At 39.4% G+C, this 23,141-nt stretch overlaps 2 protein-coding genes across 6 annotated transcripts in view; one reads left to right on the top strand and one right to left on the bottom strand.

Moving 5' to 3' along the window:
• cenpp (centromere protein P) overlaps positions 1–23,141 on the bottom strand; it is a 69,161-nt gene that overhangs the window by 1,065 nt on the left and 44,955 nt on the right. For both annotated transcript variants that reach the window (XM_058631434.1, XM_058631435.1), the window contains exon 7: positions 509–588. In XM_058631434.1, the coding sequence (XP_058487417.1) occupies positions 509–588 (80 nt within the window). The remainder of the gene's footprint in view (positions 1–508; positions 589–23,141) is intronic.
• On the top strand, positions 2,861–19,467 carry ecm2 (extracellular matrix protein 2, female organ and adipocyte specific). 4 transcript variants are annotated; one of them, XM_058631429.1, is made up of 12 exons: positions 2,861–3,126; positions 6,768–6,902; positions 7,012–7,179; positions 9,642–9,830; positions 11,205–11,939; positions 12,333–12,448; positions 12,901–13,036; positions 13,300–13,457; positions 14,585–14,724; positions 14,987–15,099; positions 16,522–16,735; positions 17,814–19,467. In XM_058631429.1, exons 2-12 carry the CDS (start codon positions 6,770–6,772, stop codon positions 18,004–18,006), a joined length of 2,295 nt encoding a protein of 764 aa, XP_058487412.1. In that variant the 5' UTR covers positions 2,861–3,126; positions 6,768–6,769; the 3' UTR covers positions 18,007–19,467. The 4 variants fall into 4 exon arrangements, with proteins under 4 accessions (XP_058487412.1, XP_058487411.1, XP_058487414.1 ...); XM_058631428.1 differs by having other exon boundaries at positions 11,139–11,939; XM_058631431.1 differs by lacking the exon at positions 9,642–9,830.

Below are 23,141 nucleotides of genomic sequence, written 5' to 3'. Positions count from 1 at the left end.
AACAGACAGTAAAAATGTCAAGTTCACTTCACTCGTGTGTCCAGCAGAAAACAGCTTTATCTGCAGGAGAGGCAGGTTTGTGTGTTGTCACCTTTCCCCCAGAATATTTAAGGTCTTGAAACCAGTGCAGAAGCTACAGAGCAGCAAACTGAAGTAGTGCAGAAATCTGCCTTTTAACTGAAAAAAAGACTAACAAAACTGTCGATGTATCACATCCAACAGCAGATGGCAGTTGTGTTTTATTCCTGATATTAATACTCACTCTGAACTTTCATTATCGACACAGTAACACAATAACTTTAATAGTTTTCCCTCACAGAATAAACAATGACCTGTTTCATTTGGTAAATTAAAAAATTCAGATGTTGTCGCAAATCTTTTATACTGTATTTGTTACAAGATTCTATTCATTGGGATTTAATGAGTGTTGTGTTTACAGTTACCAGCTCGTGGAATATATATGAAATAAGACACGTGTACAGTGTGGGTATATGCTGATTATATTTACCCAGGGAGCTGCGGATGATTCAGGGTCATGATCTCTGACCCACAGCCTCCAGGAAGAGATACGATAGACGGATACTTGTCCTGTACAAACACAGAGTTTTAATCACACAATGAAAGTTTGAAGATGCTGCTTGGCTCTGGATCAACGAGTCAACTGGATTATTAAAGCTACAATTATGTGACAAGCGTTTTGTTTGGACACAAGATGTTTCCACATCCCTGCATTTATACTAGAGGATGATTAAATAAGTAACATATATATTTTATATCAGCAAACCCGCAGGAAGAAATTGACCTGTTTTAAACAAACAAACAAACAAACAGCTGGCATTGGATTTAGAATCGTTTCTCTAGTAGTTATTGCTTCTTTCATCCTGAAAAGCTGCATCTTGGCTTGATTAACACTGTTTTTGACCACAACATACCACAGCAGCTTTAAAAGCAACATGCCAAGAATCACTTTAGCATTTTTGCCACAGATTTTTGAGGGGCAATGTCTAATTTGTTTTAAATTACATGGCATGTAGCTCAACACTGCTGAGAGACTCTCACCACAGCTGTTTTCCATTGTGTAGACTGTAGGTGGCACTACAGCATCTGTTAAAAACCCTGAGCCCTGGACCTCATTCATGAAAACACACCAGCGCGTACAAGCAGAGACACATTAAACTGTGATGATATGAGTCACGAGGGGAAACAGAGGAGTGTGAGGTCGTTCAGCAGCTTTTATGGCTGATGTTGCTGAATGAAAACGTCCTGTTAAAAGTCTCATCATGAAAATTAAAGGGAACATTTGTGAATTTTATGACCCACAGCAACAGACAGAAGGAAATGGTTGAATCTCTTCAGGGGCCTTTGTTGTAATGAATTCACAAACAAGAACCTGCTGAGTCCGGAGTGAAATTTGATCAGTGAGTTGATCAGCTATGAATTTGATTTATTTTACTGACTCCACTCACAGAAATCATACACCAGGACGCTTCAGTCATTACAGGTGTGTTCAGGGAGTGAGTGGAGTCCAGGTGACTCATCTCAGAGGCATGTTGTTTTGTTTTGTCAATCAGAACCAGGTACCTGGAAGTGTTAAAGCCCTGGGCAACAGTCACTCTCTCTTCACTAAGGTTAGAAAGTTCATTGAAGTCTTTAAAGCTGTAGTGCATTTCAAACCAGTTTCAAATGAGTTCACTCATTGTTGATTAAGCATATCAGCTCCACATGACTCTCCGTGCTTCTCAGTATCACCTTGTTCCCACATGTTTTACTGTATGTCCAGACAGATGGAGGTAACAGCAACACTATAGTGTTAAGTAGACAAAATCAGCGATCTTACATCACAGCACACAGGAGCTGTTGTCTTGTGACCTTGGTGTTTGAAATTTACTTGATTCATCTCTACTCAGGCACGTTGTTTTCCATTACTTCATAGTACCTTTCCAATATAGGTGGGGTCGTCATAGCACAGCTACGCAAAACTACTGTGACATCATTTCATGTACGTCCAGCTGTCTCTAGATCTTCTCGTCAGCCACCAAACACAGGAACGTCTGCACCTCGCCGAAGGACCACGGTGTATTTTGGCGGACAGCAGCCATGTATGCTCACTGTAACACTCTTGCCGGTTTTTAAAAATGCCAAGTTTGATTCCTGCCGTGCTCATGGCTCTTCCAGCGACAACACTCTCTGACCAATCAGTGGCCGGCAGTCTGTTGACGTCATATTTTACTATCGGTACCAGAGCAGGTATCAGGTACCAGGTACCAGGTACTATCCCTAGTGGAACTGAGTCGAGTCGAGTAGTGTAGTGGAAAAGTGCCATAAGTGACACAAACAGGAGTAGACCAGAACCTCAGTGCGAGATAAAATGGAGAACATATTTTTCAGATATCACAGACATAAGCAGACTCCGATTTTATAAGATGAACTTTTTGTTGAGTAGCTAAAATCAGCTTATTTCCTGATTTCCTGCTGGCAGCCATGTTTTCACTGAGTGACTCTGCTGGGTTCTGCAGGACCTGCACAGTGCAGTCTGTCCCTCTTTAAATACTGTTTTCTCTTTAGCTTTTCCACTGTAGGGAGCTATTAGGTCTCCGACCTCTGACCTCTTCATTTGTTCTGAGATATTCCTGTTACTTTCACCACCTAACTGAATAAACCTATACATTTCCGCGTGCCTTAATAAATCACCTGCTTTTCTTTCAGACACAGGTTTGTCCTCTTTGCTTTGCTACATTTGGATATTTAACTTTGTCAGCATATTGGCAGTGTCCTCCCTTAGACAGGAAGACATATGTCAGACATTTCTCTCTCTCTCTCTCTCTCTCTCTCTCTCCATTTCTGTCTGTTTATTACTCGCTCCCTCTCCCACACTCCTTTTTGTCTCAGCTGCAGTACAAATTCTGGCTTTCCTTCACAGCACTATTAGCCTGCTCTGCTCTACACAACTGCTCCACTCTCTGGGACACGCTGACAGTATCATCACGCAGTGACACACACACACACACACACTCTCATAAACGCACACACACACACAAGACTCCTGGAGCTCCTGCAGAACCAAAGGAGGAGAAAAGAAGGTGGAAAAATTTGGCCTCAAGTCCTGAAGCCGCCCTCAAACTGCTGGTAATGTAGAGTTAATGTCTTTCTCCGTCTGTCCTTAGCTCCTCCCTTCTCTCTGTCTCGCTTTCTGTCTTTTGTGATTTGTTTACAGCCGTTTCAATAGCTGCAGACAAAACAGCTGTTTCAATTGTTCCTTCACAGGTTCAAAACAAAAAACAAAACAAAAAAATGCTTTTATTACAGTATTTAGTCTGTCTTTAAGATGACCTGACTTAAACTTACTGCTGCTGCCAGACAGGAAGCTGACTAAAGACCTGATGCTTTACATAACAAAATGACCCAGTTTGGGAAACAGAGCTCTACAGAAGCATGGAAAGACTGGGTTGATTCACTGGTTTGGTTTTTGGATAAGGACCACAGAGTAGTTGTTTCTGTCAAAGGTGCAGATTGTAAAGTTAGTTCATCCTGGCCGTTTCTTGTAGAGTCAGAGATGCATCTGAAAGCTTTTTTTCAGAAATGTGTTCTGGAACTAAACTTCAGGGGGTTGATAACTGATTCATATACACACACACACACACACACACACCATATTAACAAAAATCAAATATTGACAAAACCATAAAAAACAACAACATACACAACAGTAACCATCATCTATAGCTTCTGCCTGTGTATGTAGCAGACCAACCACTCCTTTTAAAACACTTGATGGACAAACCAACATGTTTCCAGTGGAGGACACTCGCAGTGAGCTGGCATCAATATTCAGAAACGAAAAAGTTCAAACGCAATATTAATCAGAGCTACAACACACAGCAATATAGAACACTGAAAAACAAGATTGGGGCCACTTGTGCAGGGGCTAGCATTGTTGCCTCGCAGCAAGAAGGTCACTGGTTCGGATCCTGGTTCTTCTTCTGATCATTTCTGACAGGCTGTACCCTAAGAGGTGTAATGCTGCTGTCCACAGTTCGACTGAGGGCCTTTCTGTGTGGAGTTTGCATGTTCTCCACATGTTTGTGTGTGTGCGGGGGTTTGCTCTGGTTATTCTGACCTCCTCCCACTGTCAATCCCAGTTGCAATGACCCCGTCAACTGGGATTGGCTCCATCAATTCTTGCATAAATATGTGGTCAGAAAAAAACTGACATTTGAAGATATCACAGTGAGCAGAGAATATTGATTAACTGGAAAAACTGATTTTAAAATATGTAAAAAAATCTTTATAATCTTTCTTAAGCATGTTTTCATTGAACAGCAGACACAGTAGGATGGAGCAAAACGTCATCATAAAGCACTGTCTGGGTCTCACACACACACACACACACAAGCGTCTTCATGTTATTTTATCTTCTACTGTTCTTGCTGCAAGTCCCTCCGTCTGAGCCTGCTCATCCAGAAACTGAATGGCTGAATATTTTCCACTTCCCTCCCTCCAGTTTTCTTTCCTCTGTGTCAGCACACATGGATCTCTCTCTCTCTCTCTCTCTCTCTCTTTCTCTCTGGAATCTGGTTTCCCTCTGGTTGCTGCTGAATTCAGGAGGGAGGGTCTAAGGGCTGACTCTGTGTACAGACCTCCAGTCTGTGGAGCTGCAGACCAATGAATTAATCCAAAACAAAGTGATTGATAAAAAGAGAGTGATGGCGCCACTGGGCAGACATGGGAGGGAGACAGAGAGAGAGATCTTATTAAAGATGTGCATTAACATAAATGTTGTGCTCTGGAAAACATAAGATAAACATGTTACCAAATAATAGTCATAAATAATAGCGTTGTTAAATTTCTGAAATGTTGAGGTGAATATCTCCAGTTACAAGTGCCATGATAAGTGCCATGAAACACAATGAACTGCTGTAATAAATGACCTGAGGTCATTTATTACAGATCGACCTGGTTTATTTCTTGTTCTAAGAATCAGCATCAAAAACAGACCGAGGGAATAGGTTGAAATGTGCAGTGAGAGAGAAAATGGAAAACTGAGGTTAAGTTCTGGGCATTTCTGTAATTAATTATTACAGAGAGAGAGAGAGAGAGAGAGGGAGACACGGGTCAGCAAAGGGTCATTGCTGGATTTTGGTCAGGATTCAGCCTTGACAATAAAAAAAAATCAATGTACTATTTATACATTTATACTATAAAGTTTTTGCACAATCAAAACAAAGCCAACATTATTTCTAATTGTAGAAGTCCATTGTAATAGAGAAGTTTACAAAACCAGAAATTTGCAGATACAGTATATATACATGTATCTATATATAATGTTTACTGCTTTTTTGGCTATTTGTGGGTGTGATGACAAGTGGAAAACACATCATATCTAGTTATTACCTTGTAAAATAGCTGTGGCTAACATGCAGCTGCCCACTCTATACTCACCCAGCAGTATTATTGTTATTATTATTATTATTATACCTCTGGAGCCTTTTTTTTGTTATCGCCACCGGATGAATGTTCAGTCCACTGTCCTTTTAGCTCTGCTTTGGTCTGCTACAACTCCAGAACATATAGAAGTCTGGCTATACTGTATATGCTATATTTGTTCAACCATGTTCACAACATAAAGCTACAACTAGGCATTGGATGGTATGAGATTCTGATGGTAAGATAACCTTAGGCAAAACAAAAACTAAAAATAAGTCTTGTGACTACAGCTCTAAAATGTCTTACCATCAGAAACACAACTGACTGATTGCTAGCACCAACCTGGAAGGGGAAAGAAAATTGTAATGATTTTAGAGCCTAGACTTTTTAATACCATGATATACCATGAAACTAGTTATAAGCTCATGTCTAACTGCAACAGGCTAAATTATCTTCATGATTTGATTCCACTATGACATTAGCAGCATTAAATGTACGTTTATTGGCGGTGACAGCGGCTTACATTCCTTCAGACAAGCACAAACTTAAGGTCTCTATCGGGCTTGTCTGGGCATTGAGCCACCACATCTGAGGATCAGCTATGGCACATGTATTACTGTTATTGTGGATGATAGAGAAAACTGGTTCAATCTACTCAAATGAGAGGAGGAATCAGACAGAAGACAAACTATCAGGTTTGTGACGGTGTGTGTCTGTGTGTGTGTCAGCATCACATCTCTGCTTTAATAATGACAGGACTGCTGTGTATAGACCAGTCATTACACACACACACACACACACACACATTCACAACCAGCCATTAGGACCCCAGCCGCGAACTATATGAAGACCAGCAGCAGCACTGACAGCTCCTTAGGTTGGAGAAGCTGCTGCAGGTAAAGACCTCTTTTTCTGCTGTCTATTTCCCTGGTCAGACTTAAACCTTGGATTTAATGATATCTGATCAGTGCATTTAAGGTTATGTCGCACCCAGTTTTTGTGAACTTCTGTTTTCCAACCATGGCTACTTGGAGAATTAATAGCTCAATGTGGCCCTTTTGTCTTTGATGGCTCCCATTGACTAACAATGAGGAAGAAGTAAAGTCTTGGGTGTCCAACTCTTTCTTTTTAGTACATTAACCTAAAGCATCATTAATCATGAACAACCTTCTTAATTAAATTAATAAAATAGTTTTTTAAAGGAGGGCGGCTTAGAAACATAGTACAGTGTTGGTACCTAATCATGTATTGTGTCCAAATTTGAAAGTGTAAGCAGCCACTGTGAATCCCTCAGTGCTGGTTCTAGTCACTGTGAGGAAACATTAAACTGTGCTGCTCTGCAGGGATGAGGTGGTGGCTGATGATGGCCAGTCTGTGGCTTCTGGTGGTCACGACCATACAGGACACCCAGACCAGGAGCAGACCACGCAACCAGGACGGTGAGACCCGCCGAGGGAAAAGGAGGAGGGAAGGACAGGGTAAGACTCAGACCTAGCACCACCAAAAAGTTTTAGTTATTTGGTACAATCAAGTATAACTAAGGTCTGGTACAAAAACCTGAACATTGACAATGGCCATGTGTTGCAGGTCATTTGCAGACCAGAACGGGACGCTCCAGACCTCTGAAAATCAGGCTTGTCCCTAGTCCCAGTGTTCCAGTTGAACCCAGAGACAACCAAGGAGACACCCTGTTCCTGCAATCCTACAAGAACCAGAACCTTCAAGAACAGCACTCCAGCTACAACATCATCCCAGGTCAGTCAGACCAGTAACTCAGCGACTCAGCTTTAACCCAAATTAGTGAGAGCAGTATCTTAGCTCTAACTCAGGTTAGTGAAGTCAGTATTTTAACTGTAACCCAGGTAAGTGAGACCAGTAGCCCAGCTTCAAACCAGGACAGTGAAACCAGTATTTGAGTTTTAGCCAAGGACAATAAGACCAGTATCTTCTCGAACCCAGGTTAGTGGGTCAGTGGTATCAACAACAAAAAGTATCTGGCATTAAAAACCATGAAATCTTAATTACAGTAAATCATTTTAGTTATACTGGAGTTTCAAGTCCAGTCAGAGCAGACCAGCTCAGCTGAGACTCTGCCCTGTTCCCATCATGAAACTGCTCGCTATTATAGCTCAGTAATTTAATGTCAAATCATCACATTCCACCATGAACAGAAGGGAAAACAATCTGAGGGAAAAGAGCTCGTCAGAAAAAGAGTCCTGAAAACCCCCACACGGTGACAATGATGGAGACTCCGAACAAGAACCTCAGGCCACCTCACGTGGAAACATTTCAGTTTGAAAATACAAGCATTAGGTGATTAGTGGTGATGGTCTGTTGTTGGGAACTGTGAAAGATTTTCCCTATTTTTACTATTTGTTTCTGTTTTCACTGTGGTTTGAAATACAAGAAGATATCTGCTTTGTGTTTAAAGTTTCAGACAAACTGTGATGTAACGACAACCAAACAGACCAAATTTCAGTTTACAGAAATAAAACATTACAGATGTCAGACTTTTGCTGAGAAGTCAGAGAAGTTTTTACTTGCTTTGTTTTGGGTAAAGTGAAATGTCTGTCTAGTCCCCATGGCAACCAATCAGCTCTGTTAATGTTACAGGATATTTCAGTATGGAAAATTCACTCTTCATTCTGACAAAAACACTGGCTTGGATATCCCAACATGGCTTTCTCCCTCATGTTAGTCTTCATCTACAGAGGTTCTGTCAAAGAAATAATTAATTACCATTACACATTAAGTGGAAACACAATTCGGTTTAAAATGTGGGGGAAAAAAAGAAAAGAAAATGAAAAGGCTTGTATTTCCATGAGGATCCTAAAAGTGGCGTCATCTCAAAAGACAGACTGAAATTTTGTGAGTCAAGTTTACTGTCATAATATCATTTAATTAATCTTCTCCTTGAGATGCTACCTCTTGTAACATTTCTGAGATTTTATTGCCACATTTGTTTCCAGTTTTTAGGTTACTTAATCTAATCTGTACACAAAACCAACAAACACTGACTCATTTTTACAGAGGTCAGGCTTCTTGTTTTGTCCAAAAGTCCAAAGATTAAATATTTCATGATGTACAGAAAAATTTAGCTAATCTACCCATCTGTACATTGAAAAGTAGGAATAATTGTTTTTCTCAGAAATGGGTTTTACAAATTTAAAAAGTGTTGGTTCATTAGCAATTGAACAATTTTACTGCTGGTAAAAGGACAGCAATATCTACACTTGGCTTTGGACGATGCCATGGTTCTATATTATTTAATCAAAACCTTAAAATTTACTGGACAATGAAAAGCAAGAGCTCGGACAGCAGGATGATATTTTTAAGAGAAAAGAAAAGCTCTAAAGTGTAATGTGTGCCCCAGAGATGACAGGGTGACAGTCTCACTGCACACAGCAAAGAGGACTGAGATAATAGAGAGACAGTGTTTAGGAGAAATAACCTGAGCCTCTTTAACTACCTGTGTTCATATAGATGTGACAAAGAGCATACCATTAGAAAGGACAGATGACAGACGGGAGTGACTGAAACTAGACACAAAGAGCTTCTTCCTGCTGTATCATAGTGGTTTAGTGTCTTTCTTCCTGACTCATTGCCCATCACAACCTTGTCCTGTCCCAGGTCTGATGTTGAAAGGTGAAGTTAATGCAGAGGGAGGAGTGGAAAGACTACAAAACACTGCTTTGTCTGGTTCTGATGGTAAAGTACAAGCTTTAGATTTGACTAGACCTACACAGTAATTATTGCAGCTGGGCCTGCTGCTGCCACTGCTGTGGAGGATGACAAGGGTCGGTGTGTTGGGACCCACAGGTTGCTGGTTTACATTTGCTTTGCTCTGGACCTCAGTATCAACACCCACCTTGCTCAGTGAGTCTGGTGTTGTACTTATCAACAGCTGTTTCCAGAGCTGGAAAAGTCAACAGATTCATGCAAAGACTTGTAGGTGGAAATAAGAATAGGGGCGTCATCTTCCGTTGCATATGTTTCACAAAAACATGAAGTCATGGAATTGCTCCTGCTTCATTCAACATCTCCTAGCTGCCAAATAATTATGTTAACAGGGTGGACATTTCCTTGCAAATTACCTCTTGATACACCATGCCAATATTGTAGAGATAGAATCATTGTGGAAAAACACTGTTACATTCAAATGAATGTGATCTTTAATGAACTACTGAACTGACTGTAGTGTGTCTGTATTGTTTCAGGTAAGCAGGGCCAGTGTGTGTACCAGGGTCTGACCATGTTTGACCAGGCCGTCTGGTCTCCAAAGCCCTGTGTAACTTGTCTGTGTACCCGAGGGCGTGTGGCGTGTGACGAGATCACGTGTCCCACTGTGCACTGCCACTTCCCCTTCACTCCAGCTGGGGAGTGCTGCCCCGTCTGCATGGAGCCAGGTAGAAACACAACATGTGCATATACCATGGTTCAACATCCAGAGGCAACAGCGATAAACAATGTTTCTGACAATCAGACAAGTCAAGAGTTAATTTATTCAAACTGCATACGTCAAAAGTTCTGGTATGAAACTCATCACCATGCAATACATATTACAATTATTTATTTATTGGGAAAAATATAATCCTAACAGATACCATCTCTGAGGCCTCAGCATGTTGCCTTCAGCTTCCATCATGACTAAAAATGTGGTCAGCACATTTTTAGTCTGTACACATGTTGTGAATCTTTTAATAAGTCTGTATGTTGGGAATACCACACGGATCAAATAACTGAATCTGAAAACTTTAAAATGCAAAATCACAATTGGAACAGAAATGCTATGAATCAGAAATAATCAGAAGCACACTGCAAACAAAAGTGATCAATCTTCACAATAACCACCAAGATGAGCATAAATATTTGATTCATAAGGTGGAAATCCTATTGTTAGATGTGAGCTCAAATTGTAGTGCACTACTTCGTTAGGTCTGACAGTATTTCTTGACAGACACCATTTTCAGATGAAGGATGCAGAACACAAATATTTTTGACATTGTTTCTGTTTGCAAAGACCAAACAGGCATCAACAAAAATCACCAAAGGTTGCAGGTTTAAATAATAAATAATGACTTTTTGTCCTAGTTTTATTTTTGAGCCTCATACAATCTTAAACCTCAACCTTGTTATCAGCTTGGTTGTTATTCTTCCAACTATATCTAGCTTGATGTACAACATGAGTATATAGGACACAATCAAATCAACCTCAACATACATACAAAAATAAAACAAAGAAAAAAAAAAAAATTTAATTTTGATTCTGTAGCAGCTAACTCCAACATCAGCTAATGCAGAAAAAACAACTCTACCTGACTGTTTGTTCAACGGGTACAGTTGAGAGGTGGTTTGGTCCAGACTAGTCTACAGCAACAATCTGCTCTGTAGCTTCAACAAGACAACTCGTCTTGTTTCTGTCTGTCTGGACAAATGTGGGTGTCTGTCTGTCTGTTTACAACACTAACACACAGCCTTGTCTATCTGTATGTCCAACTATCACTGTCTGTCTGTCCTCATAAACTTCCTTGTATCATTCTCCTTTAGTTTTGGTTATTTTTTCTCTATTTGTTCCTCTTCTTCTTGCTTCCTCTTCTCTGTTTCTACTTTCGTATTTCTATACCCTTTCTTCTTTTTCTCCTTCAATATCATCGCCGTTTTCTTCATCTCAACCATCTCCTGCCTCCTACCAACTCCTGCCACCTGACTGGCAGCCCCACACCACCCTAACCCCACCCTAGACCCTGACTTCAGCCTTGACCTTTCTGGTGACTCCCCAGTTCCCAGTGATCCCAGCAAGCCTGAGAGCCCACTGACCCCGGAGGAGATCCAGAGAATTCTCTGGCGAGAAGAAGAGGAGCACCGTGAAGAGGAGGAGCGCCTTAGAAAGAAGGATGAAGCAAGGAAGAAGAGGAGGAAGCAGAGGAAGGAGCAGGAGGACAAGCAGAGGAAGATAGTGGAGGAGACGAGGAGGCAGGAGGAGGAGGCCCGGAGGTTGCAGGTGGAGAAGGAAGAGGAGGAGTGGCGGAGGCAGATGGAGGAGAGTAAGAGGCAAGATGATGAGAGGAGGAGGCAGGAGGAGGAGGACAGAAGGAGGAAGGAGGCAGCAGAGAGAGAAGCAAGGGAGAAGGAAAGGAAGCTAGAGGAGGAAAGAAGGAGGCATGAAGAGATCCTGAGGGAGGAACTACTACCATTGTTGGAGGAAGCGGCAGAGGGGGAGGAGGTGTGGCTGAGAGGAGATGTATTTCAGATGCCCCCAAAAGAACCTGAAGAACCAGACCTCATCCCTGCTCCAATACCAAGACCTCCTGATGTGACAGAGGATGAGTTGAAGGAAGTGAAGGCAGAGGAGCTGGAGGAGGAAGAGGACGAAATGGAGGAGGTGGTGATAGTGAACAGAGGAGGGCTTCCTCCAGGCTGCGACATTTCTGATGTCACTGTGACATGTGAGAATGCCAAACTCCTTCACTTTCCTCCTCTGTCCATACCTGAGCTCAAATCTCTCAGTTTGGAGGGTAAGTCATCAACACCACAACTAGATTTCTTTTTATTTGTTTAGCCTTTGTTTAACCAGGTTAGTCCCATTGAGATCACAGATCTGTTTTACAAGGGAGACCTGGCCAAGTCCATTGACCAACAAAAACACACTTTTGATTTATAGACTTGTATTGCTTCGTTTAATGTACAATTTATCTTTGGCCCAGTTTACTCATAGCGGGCACAATATTAATCAGGGCCTTTTATCAAACTTGAACCAGAATAAAATTAACAGGATCTAATCATTTGCACACTGGAACAAATGATGTAATAAAACACAAGCAAAACAAGGCACTCTGTCAGCAAACTGAAAATGACCCACATAAATATCCTGCTCATGTTAACTTACTGTAAAATGCACTGGCCTACAGGTAACGACATCAGCAGCATCCCAGCTGCAGCCTTCAATGGAATTCCCAACCTGGAATGGATCAATCTAAAGAAAAACAAACTCACCTCTGCCGGTATTGATCCTAAAGCCTTCAAAGTAAGACACTAACACACTAAACCAATGCTACCCTTGAGAGGAAAAGCCAACTTTTTCCAACCATCCACCACTTAATTCTAGTGTTTCAGCACTTACCAAAAAATAAACAGTTTGTGGCATAAATGTTAAAAGCACAATAAACATATAAAGCAATGCAGTCAACAAGAGAGAAACCTCAGTCTAAGTGATTACATGATGCAAATATTTGTCCCAAAACAAAACTAGATCATGACGTCTTTCCTTGATGTACCATCACTGTCTTTAATGTGACCTTGAATGTCACAACCTATAACAAACATATGTAAAGAGAAGCATTTTAATGTGCATCATCTCAAGCAGGCAGAAGAGGAAGGTGGTATATCTCCAGATTTAAGATTTGTGGTATGAAAAAGAGAAGCCATAACACCATCACATACACCCCAGTATCACCTGTACCTCCCTGTATGTCACAGGGTTTGAAGATGCTAAGCCGTCTGTACTTGGATGGGAACCTTCTAGAGGCAGTGCCCTCTGACCTCCCCCCCACGTTGCAGGAGCTAAAGATCAATGAGAACAGACTGAGAGGGATTGATGAAAACAGCTTCCAAGGTAGTGATACGGCATCTTACACTGACATCAGCTTTAATGTCACGCAATAGTCCACCAGCTGTCAACTATTTCCACTCAATATTTCCACTGAAAATTACACAGAGCAATCACCTAGATTGCTTGTAGCCTAAACAATGTTGTTTGGAAATGAAAGTACTATGCAAACCAGCCACCTGATTGTGATGTGTCTTATCGCGGAAAACTCTCTCTTTTGCCCAGTGCAGTGCAGACACAAACATGTTTATATATACACTGGTTTTTAGATCTGAGCAACCTGGTGATTCTGGAGCTGGAAGGAAATCTGTTGAGTGAGGGAAATGTAGATCCTCTGGCCTTTGCTCCGCTCATCCAGCTCTCCTACCTCAGACTGGGCAGAAACCACTTCCGCACCATTCCACAAGGACTTCCCGCTACACTGCTGGTATGAAGTAATGTCTGTTTACACAACTATCTCTTATTCCTCATACTTGGATACCAGCCTTCCTTTATAAAAGTACAAGTCAAAAAAAAAAGTAATAGTTATTATATACAGTACAGTGATTTATTGTTATTGGCTATTCTGTCGCTTTATTAGAGACCTTTTCAAGAAGTGGTAGTATTCTGAATTTAGGTTTGCTGATACATTGCTTTTTTTCTTTTTGGCACTGATATTAAGACTACTTCACTGAGTAAACTCTGTTTCTACCTGTGGGAAGCCAATGCACTCAATATGTGGTATGGTAATTATGGCTTCAGGTTAACCACAAACTCTGCAGAACAGCAGCAACATGGAGCTGCTGTAAATTCACCTTAAACCAACTACATGCTATGAATTTGGACAGTTTCTAAATACCATAAATCATAAAAGCTCACAGCCTTTTTTGTCATTAGTTCTCATTCTCATTCAAACTTTAATGTTTGTTCTGGGTTTTCAAAGTTAATTGGCAAACACCATAACCAAGGGTAATAAGGATGATGACTTAAAGTTGAGTAATGTGACAGATACATGATTAACTAGACACTAAGATGTGTCTGTCTGTTTCCAGTGGTCTTTACGCTGCCAATTTTACCATGTGGCTGAATTCACTTTGGCCTGTTTTATGCGTTTATAACCCGAAAGTGTCTCATCAAACCACAGACTTTGTCAGCCAAAATCTCAAGAATAAAGAACTTTAGATGTAGTCATACTCATACATACCCTTACTTTTGCTTTTATATTGGTCACAATAAAAATAAAACAATAGATATTATAAAATAGATGGCATTATAAAAAACAAAACTAAATTTCAGTGATTATTACAGCAGATATTACACCAAAGTTGGTGGATGATGGACATGTTCCAGGACGACAGTTTTTTTTACATTTTGTTCTTGGTAAGGTTAAGGGTATGAAATAATTGTAACCATTTTTTAATGATTATAGGGCATTTTCAAAAGTTTCTCAGGAACTCGTGCATGAATCATAAAATTGGGGAAAAAATATCAGGTGTTAAGATCAGTTTGACAAATTATTAAAGTGATCTGAATAATGACATTTGAATTATTTTTTCCTGTCTGCCTGATATTCAGGAGCTACACCTGGACAACAACCTGATAGAGGAAATCTCAGGGACAGTTTTTAATCAGACCAGAAGTCTGAATGTGATTTCTCTGAGACACAACCGGCTGGATGAGCTCAGAATTGCCCCACTGGCCTGGATCAACCACAGGTCAGACAAAAAGTGATATATCACTAACACCCATGATCCCAAAGGGAGACAATACAGATTATTTTTCATGTCTTTACAAATCCATTACATACAGTTTGTAGCTGTTTAACTCGAGTACCTATTCCCTTTTACTGTTTTAAATAATTAAGAACTTTCTTCTTTAGCACTAACTTCAGAGAACCCATATTAGAAAAAAACTGCTTCTGTTCATCTTAATAACCCAGTTATTTACAAATCCTCTCCTCATCTTTCTTCTCTGCAGGAATATCGAGTCCATTGACCTTTCACATAATGACCTTTATCTGGTTCCATCTTACCTGCCCAGATCTCTGGTACATCTAGTGCTGGTGGGAAACAACATAGAGAGAATACCTGGTAGGTGGGAATTGCTGATAACCTCACCTTACTGACAAACATATCAAGAAGATGGGAGGGCCTGGATTTGTTATCTGAGGATTGTCACAAGCACAATACCAGTAGGAGTTAGCACTGTTTATTTATTTATACATGACTCCAGCTTTTAGGTAATGCTTTAGTGATGTCAATTAATGACTTGTATTGTCTGTATAAGGTTTGTTTTGTTTTTTTATTGCTGATGTGTTTAATTTGATGTGAGCTTCTGGATAGTGGAATATCTTCAAGGACATGAATAAAGTGTCTATCTATCAATGACAGCATCTGTATATCAAGTTATAGTTCATAAAATGGGTTTAGGAAATGAATGAAATGTAATATACTGAGTAATCATTGTCAGGGTTTATTGCTTTAGTTTCCCCCACCCTTGAATGGATGAGCTCCTGGAAATAAAACGCTCAGGAAATGATACTAAATCCCTGTTCCACATCATTGCAGGGGTTGGCTCCACTTCTTTTGATCGTGACTGATTTGGCTTATGTGAAACTACATTATAAAAACTACAGTAAAGATAGAAGTACCACAGTTTTGCTACTGTATCTCTTCATAACAGGACCACCAACACTTAGCAATAAAGAGTGTTAGCTGAACAAACCAGCATGTCCAAGGCCATCACTAGTTTTTAGAGGAGACCTGTTCAAAAGGGAGCAAGAGTCAGTGTTTAAGGACTTGGATGTTGTTTTGAGAAAGCGACTCTCTTGTGCAAGACACAGCAGGGGCGTGGATTCTCATTTGGCTGTTGTGCCTTACTATCACGTAACTGTGAAAATAATATCAGTTCCAGCTGTAGTTTGTCCCATAATCAGTTACTCTACTTGACAACCTGTCTGTCAAAAAGACAAAAAAAAGCCACACTTACAGTATAACCAAAACCCGTTCTGTCACTGGTTAAAAACATAATCTCATGTGATCACAAGTGGGATTACATGTGAGTGGGTGCATGTACTGTATCTCTGTGAACTTTTAAGGACCTTTACTAGCATAAACACTGACCTTTGTCAGGACCAGTAGTCCTCACAGAACCAAATAATAAAACAGAACCTTATTTTTGAGGAAGTGATTTAAGTTTATAATTTGAATTGTGGATAGGTCAAGGTTAGAGTTAGCCAGTAATTGGTTATGGTTAAGGTTAGGGATAATGCTTGGTTTATGGTGTCCATAGTAATAGAAGTTTAAAGGATATTTGCGCAAACATGAGTGTGTGGGTTGGGATGGTCTTTCTTTAATTTCTGTATTGTCATTTTTATTCTATGAAGCACTTTGTCCTACATTTTGTGTATAAAAGGTGTGTATTAATAAAGTTTGCTATTATATTACTAACAAAACAGATCATAAAAATGGTTTCCCACAGTTACAGTTTTTTATTCATCTCCATCTCACCAGGTTATGTCTTTGCCCACATGGAGCCTGGTTTAGAGTACCTCTACCTGTCTTATAACAAACTTGATGGAGAAGGAATTGAACCCGAGTCATTCTTTGGCTCATATCAATCCATGGTGGAATTATGTTTGGATCACAACCAGCTGGTCAATGTACCATCTGGTATCAATGAGATGACCAACATACACTTTCTCAGACTCAACAATAACAGAATCAGGTATGAAGCCAATATCTATGAATATGTATTTATTAGAGTATGACCAAGTGGTGACTTAAGTTTGTACTGTGGTGCAACACCAAAAATCTATCTAAATGTACAGTTTTTTTTCCTGCAGTTTGAACGACAGAGTGACTGTGATGCATATAGCTCTATGAACAGATATGTTCTAAAGAAATAACTCATTTACAATTTTTTTTTTCCTTTCCATCCATTTTCCCACACATCCTGTAGTGTTCATGGTCACAGGGATTGGATTACATTCTAGTGTACGGACTCTATTAATGGTCCCATTAATCAAAGCTCTGAGTTTATAATTAATCTCAGTTATGAAAATATTTTAGCACCACGTTTCTAAGCATGGAAGGTGTTACTGAGTCACATCATGCAAATTCCAATTTTTGATTTTGGACTATAATCCTTAAATTATAGTTTAAACAGTGATTCTTAAGATTTTGAGTTGATGAACTTGAGGAGTAAATGTTATCCAGAATGATTGAAATGAAACAAGTATAGTTATAATACACAAGTTATTGTAATGACAAATTCATCGCAATTGCAGTGGCAAGTACTGGAATGTTTCAATTATTAGTTGTACAGAGAACAAAAGATAGAGCCCAACATCTAAAAAGAAGTACATTTAGTCATCACTGAAAGCAACATGACAAAAAAAAAAAGACTATGTCTAGATTACTGACCCATTTATCATAGTCTGCCAGAAAATACTAAAGTTGAGAGTTCACTGGTCACGTGAAACATTTCATTAGCCACACACAAGTCCATGCAGCACAGAGTTAATTCCAGGTTGCACCATGGTTTACACCCCTAGTGGAAAAGTATAATCCACTTTCAAGCAAAATATTACTGATCATTTTAACATACTGTATGTGGTGCAGGACATATCCTCTTGTTATTTATTTATTTAATGAATTAATGAAACCTCCGCTCCGACTGCTCAATTTCTCCAAGTGTCAATACACACCCCTATCTAGCAACGGAAATATAATTGTCAGATTCATTGATAATAAAATCTTAGCTAGTTAGAAATCTAACTGCCTCTTGATGTTGTGTCTTCCAGGAGTATCCCTGACGAAAGCATATGTGACCCTAACCACAGTGGAGACTCCACACTAGTGGCCCTGAGGCTGGAAAACAACTACATTGACCCCCAGAAGATCTCACCAACAGCCTTCTCCTGTGTACGCTCTTCCTCGAGTGTCACCTTAAAACCACAGAAAAGTGACCGGAGTCCACATAAAATCAAACACTAGAAGACTTTCCTCATATGAAGATACTGGATGTTTAAGTGCCAAAGGCAGTGAAAACCTAAAATAAATATCCTCTCATTAGCTTACTCTGATGCTCTGTTATGAAATAACATTTAAAAATAATAAGAACACACTACAAAAGATCTCACTGATGTACAAATTGGACATGCTGGAAATATATGCATCACTGATCTCATTTTCCTTATGGCAATGTCTTGTCCTGACACATTCTTGGACTGCACCTTTACAAGCTGCATAACAATAAGACTTTCTTCCTTTCTGGCTCCCATATACATTTTGGGTAAGTTGTTACCAGGCTTAACTTAAACAAATGAAGGTGACAGAGCATGTTCAGATTTCAAAATCGAAGACATATGCCTCCTTCTGTGGAATGTTAAACTCCCTCGAATGGAAAGAATCCCTCAAACATACACAGTAAAATGAAACTGCTAATAAAGTAATGGAAAGAAGTCTATAAAGTGATACTGCGAGCACAGCACATTATTTTTAACCTCACCACCTTAATGTTCCATTGCTCAGCTTAGTTTCATTCCAGTGTCTTTCATAAAATCTCTTAACATAGAAGGTAATTTCATATTTCATATGGAACTCCTCACAATCAAGTTACAGTAAATCACGTGTGTGACGCATTTTTTCAAGTTCATTGTGTTTATGATTCAGAGAGGATTAAAGGATTAATTTTAAGTAAAGGCTGGCAGAGAGCTAATTCCTGAAACGGGTGACGAGATGGAAGGTGTAATGACATGTCTGCTTATTTTTCTGAAGCCTTTATACTATTGTTTAAATTCAACAAATTACTACAGCCTCTCTAAATGCTGCTGGTTTCGTTTCATATTACAGCATTAGATTTCACATGCCGATAGCACATCTACAACACTCAACGCATGTATTGTGAATGATCAGGCATTTGTGTGCATCAACTACATTCCCTGTTATCACAGTTCCACCTCAGTCTCTTATACTGAGTGACCGTGAGCTACATAAATACAATGGGAGTGATGTTCACCTGTCTTGTAAATCACCTACTTTTTATTAAATAGGATACTGTTCCTTGTAATTGCCATGTTTTTGTGATTCATTTCACTGATGAAATTGCCACGATGAGCAGCAGGTTTGCTTTTGAGTTTCATGGGGATCAGTATATCCACATGGACTATGTGGCCTGAGGAAACACAGTCACTCAAACAACTGCCTTTTTTCTTCAACAGTCCTGAAAAAAAAATTACAAAAGTGTTGAAAGGTGGGAGCCCCCCTGGTCCCAGATGACTTTTCCTCACTGTAAATTTTCACCTCAAAGCTTTTCTTAGGTGATGTCCCCCTCAGGATCTTTCACGCAGAAACACTGTGAAAACTCCTGGACTATTGTATTCTATATTTATCCTTCAACCTGTATGTATGCAAAAACAGCCTTGACAGAGAATAAAAGAAAGCTTTTGCACCTTGGGAGAGTAAATCCTTTATCTATGAGGGACGAAATATATGGATTATTATATGTTGTGACAGTACATATGCTTTAAATACTATTGAGATTGGATGTACAGAAATAATAATAATAAACAGATTTAATCAAGATTTGTGTTATTACAAAACCATGACATGTTGGACTAATACATCCTTCTTACTCTTACAATATGTACAATTTTTATGATAACATTTTTTGAGATGTCAACAATTATGTTCTATAGTTATGTGACAATGCCTCAGAGCTAAAGCTTGACTTGTTCAGACAAATCTTACAGAACGTAACACAAATTAATAATTACATAAATAATAGTCTGTTTCTGTTTTGCTGTTAGGAGGTCTATAATAACACAGAGAAAATTGTCAGTTGTCACTGAAGGCAACTTTGGACAACCTTGAATACAGTATGACTTAACTAGAATCATCTGTTTTAACACTTCATTCAAATTTTTTTCCTGTGGGGACAGAAAATGACAGCTATTCCCAATTCAGCTTTAAAATGCCTTGATGTTATAATGCAAATCAGCGTCATTATGTTCTCATTACTGCCTAATTTCCACCAACATCAAGTGAATGAAAACTGTGAAATGATAATCACAATATTTGTACAATATATTACTATAGATAAGATTATCATTATTACAAACATGACAATGCATGATTTAAAGCATATTACTAAACTATATATTTATAATCTGGGAACCACTGTCACAGAGCACAACAACAGACTTGTTTGGATATCTGTACAAAAAAGTCTGAATAATGATTCAGAAGTCTGGAACCAGGCTACATAAAATCTCATCTTCCCATCTGGAAAACTGTGGAACACCTTGATGTTTTTAGGATTAGACACATGTTGACACTGACTGCAAATACTTAACCTGTGAGGTATATGAGTCACATATCCAAACAGGAAGTTAAGACAGTGGGTGGATCTGAATAGTAAGTACATTTACTTTTATGTTTTCAAATTAACAAATTAACAGGCTCCTGCTCAAGCTACAATGACTACTAAAGAATAAGTCATAAAATGCCACGATCTTTGCCTCATCTTCTTTCCTTCATGCCATATGCATTCAATGAAGGGTGTAATTATCAGAACAGGAATGGCCAACTTTATCATAATATTTTCCTCTGAAAGCCTGATGGTGAGGATCGTTTACTTCAGTAGCAGACAGATCTAAATGGCTACTGCAACCAAAAACCAAAGATGTGAAGAGGACAAAAACCGCAGCTATTTTTTGGCAATACAATTTGGAAATATTAGATAATTATACACATACATAAATACATTTAAATGAAGAAAAGCAATGAAAACAATAATCAGTAAAGGTTGATAACTTTCTAGATGGTGGCAGTTGCCATGTTATCGTACTTGAGCAGGAACATTTTCTCCCAATGAGCCAGCACTCAGACATCAAAAGATTTTCCTGTAGAAACGAGAGAACCTGTCTGTAATGCCAACATGAACAGCTGCTCTGTTCATTAGTTTCACAGACACACAATTGAATGCTCAACAGCCACCTGATCTTGTTCCTCAAGGTGAAGACAACAAACTACGTCATAGCTTCAGTTTTATGCAACAAGCAGATAATTTATCAGGTGCAGAAATAGCTTTTAAGGTCCATCATGCAACATTTCTGCAAATATTAACGATGTAAATATCGTAGAGCACCAACGTCTTGAGCAGAGAGTGGTGTCACTCTACTGTGTGTTGCATTTGAGTAACACAGAACATGTTAAACCGTGAATATAAATGTGCTGCATTCAGATTGGGGCTGTTTGCCATGTTCAAATGACAAGCAATTTTGAATCCTCCCCGTCATATTCATGACCTGAACATTCGTCTGATGTGCAGCCCAGCTGCACAGCACTCCAAGCAGCGCACCGCTTCACTAGTGGGTAGTAGCAGTTAATATTTCCTGGCAAAAAACTGCCCCTAAGACACAGAAGCAACAACGGCCCTGAGGCAACTCATTGGCACCCCCAGTGCCATGCAAGTTGCCCCACTGACTCACAACTGTAAAGGCTCAGATGGAGAAAATTCTCCCAGTTCAGAGCCATCACAGACATCTAATGGTTGGAAAATATGAGATCCAGAAAGGCAAGGGGACTTCGAAGTGTCTCCTGTCAGAAAGGCAGACCATCTCACATCAGGAAGCAATCTTTAACATTTAATTGGTAGTTTGAATACTGTAATTCAAACAATTGCACCATCCTTTTTTTTTCATTGCCACAAACCAAGGTTTTAAAAGCTACTGAATGAAACATTTCTGAGGAAGAGCAGTCAGCTAAGAAATATGAGGTTTTCATGCATCAGATCCCACTCAACTGCAGAGAGTTGAAGGCAGACATCCCATATAAAACAAAAGTTCAAAGGTTTTAAACTGGTTTTCTTTTAAGACATACAGATGGACAAATAATCTTCAGGCTCTGTTAATATGAAGGCAAATAATAGGACATACTTATAGACTCATGATCCTTACTGTGTAGAACAAAGCCTGTGTCCTCTAAGTGCAGACAAAGCTCAAACCGCTCAGAGACATATTTACATCAGGTTCTAATCAAATCCCTACAGTGTTTGAGAAAATTGTATCCTTTAATCTTAAAATCTGGCTCGTAACGGGGTATTGTTTCAGCGCACAGTCATGGAGCTGTGATTATAAGGAACTGGAAAACTGAGGTCTGAGGTTTCATCAGGATAATCATATGTGGGCTTACTTAGTAGGAGCTCATGCTTGACTTGGTTACATTTGGAATTGTAAGGTAGATGTATTAACACTCATATTCAGCTCATATAAGTGTTGAAATTCACAGACTGATTAATTTAAGCTGAGGTTGGTAAGAAGAACAATTAACATCAATATGGGCAATTCTTTTCATGGTAAGCATACATATCCTCCTTAATTGGTGAGATCAAAAATGTTCTGGTGTTTTATGGTGGATTGGGGATACTGAGTAACAAAAATGTTCCAGACATACTGTGGGAAATGTGAAAAAAGTCCAGGAACATATGACATGTATATTGGATGCAATTACTCATTTTTGCCAACTGTTTATTTGATGTCAGTCTGGTGATGGAAATTTTAAGTAGAATAAAAGAGAAAGGTCCCAAGACAAGTGTTACTATAAATATAATATTAATATCAGCTTAAAGGAATTATTCTAATAATATTTCTTAATATTTGTAGCAGGATTATGCCAAGTACTGCAGTACTGGTAAGTTTAGGAATTTTCTTTAAATAGCATGTTGAGCATCCTAGGATTTAGCCAGCTCCATGATGATGAGATGATAATTTAACCAGATCTTCGATGATTTGGAAAATGTGACAAGATGTACTGAAACCAGAACACAGACCCACTCCCACTCGCCAAACCAGGGCATAGTTGGAGGGTCTGGCTTTGCCATAAGTTGCCTCATGCTGCCATTCCAGCTCAGCTCAGCAGAAAATACTAGTCCTGGAAAAAGGAACAGAATAACGCATGAACCCCTGAGGGAACAAACTCCAGTTAGCTTTTCCATTCTTGGGAGGTATTTCTCATTTCTCAAAGCCTCAAAGCTTAGACTAAAGACTTTCTTGTTGTACCTTGTTGTAATTATGCAGGATAAAACACAAAAGCTTCTCTCCTGTCTCCAGAAACCTGCCAGTTCTCAC

This window comes from Solea solea, chromosome 6 (assembly GCF_958295425.1).
Source record: "Solea solea chromosome 6, fSolSol10.1, whole genome shotgun sequence".
In the NCBI taxonomy this organism is placed as follows: domain Eukaryota; kingdom Metazoa; phylum Chordata; class Actinopteri; order Pleuronectiformes; family Soleidae; genus Solea; species Solea solea.
The sequence above is the reverse complement of the archived record's forward strand: the minus strand, read 5'-3'. Positions and strand labels throughout refer to the sequence as shown.

Bases quoted from the DNA above. Each gene is read 5' to 3' on its own strand.
- ecm2 (XM_058631428.1), top strand. From the start codon at position 6,770: ATGAGGTGGTGGCTGATGATGGCCAGTCTGTGGCTTCTGGTGGTCACG. The intron at 14,725-14,986 runs GTCAGACAAAAA...TCTTCTCTGCAG, and splicing joins CTGGCCTGGATCAACCACAG to GAATATCGAGTCCATTGACC. The intron at 16,736-17,813 runs GTATGAAGCCAA...TGTGTCTTCCAG, and splicing joins CTCAACAATAACAGAATCAG to GAGTATCCCTGACGAAAGCA.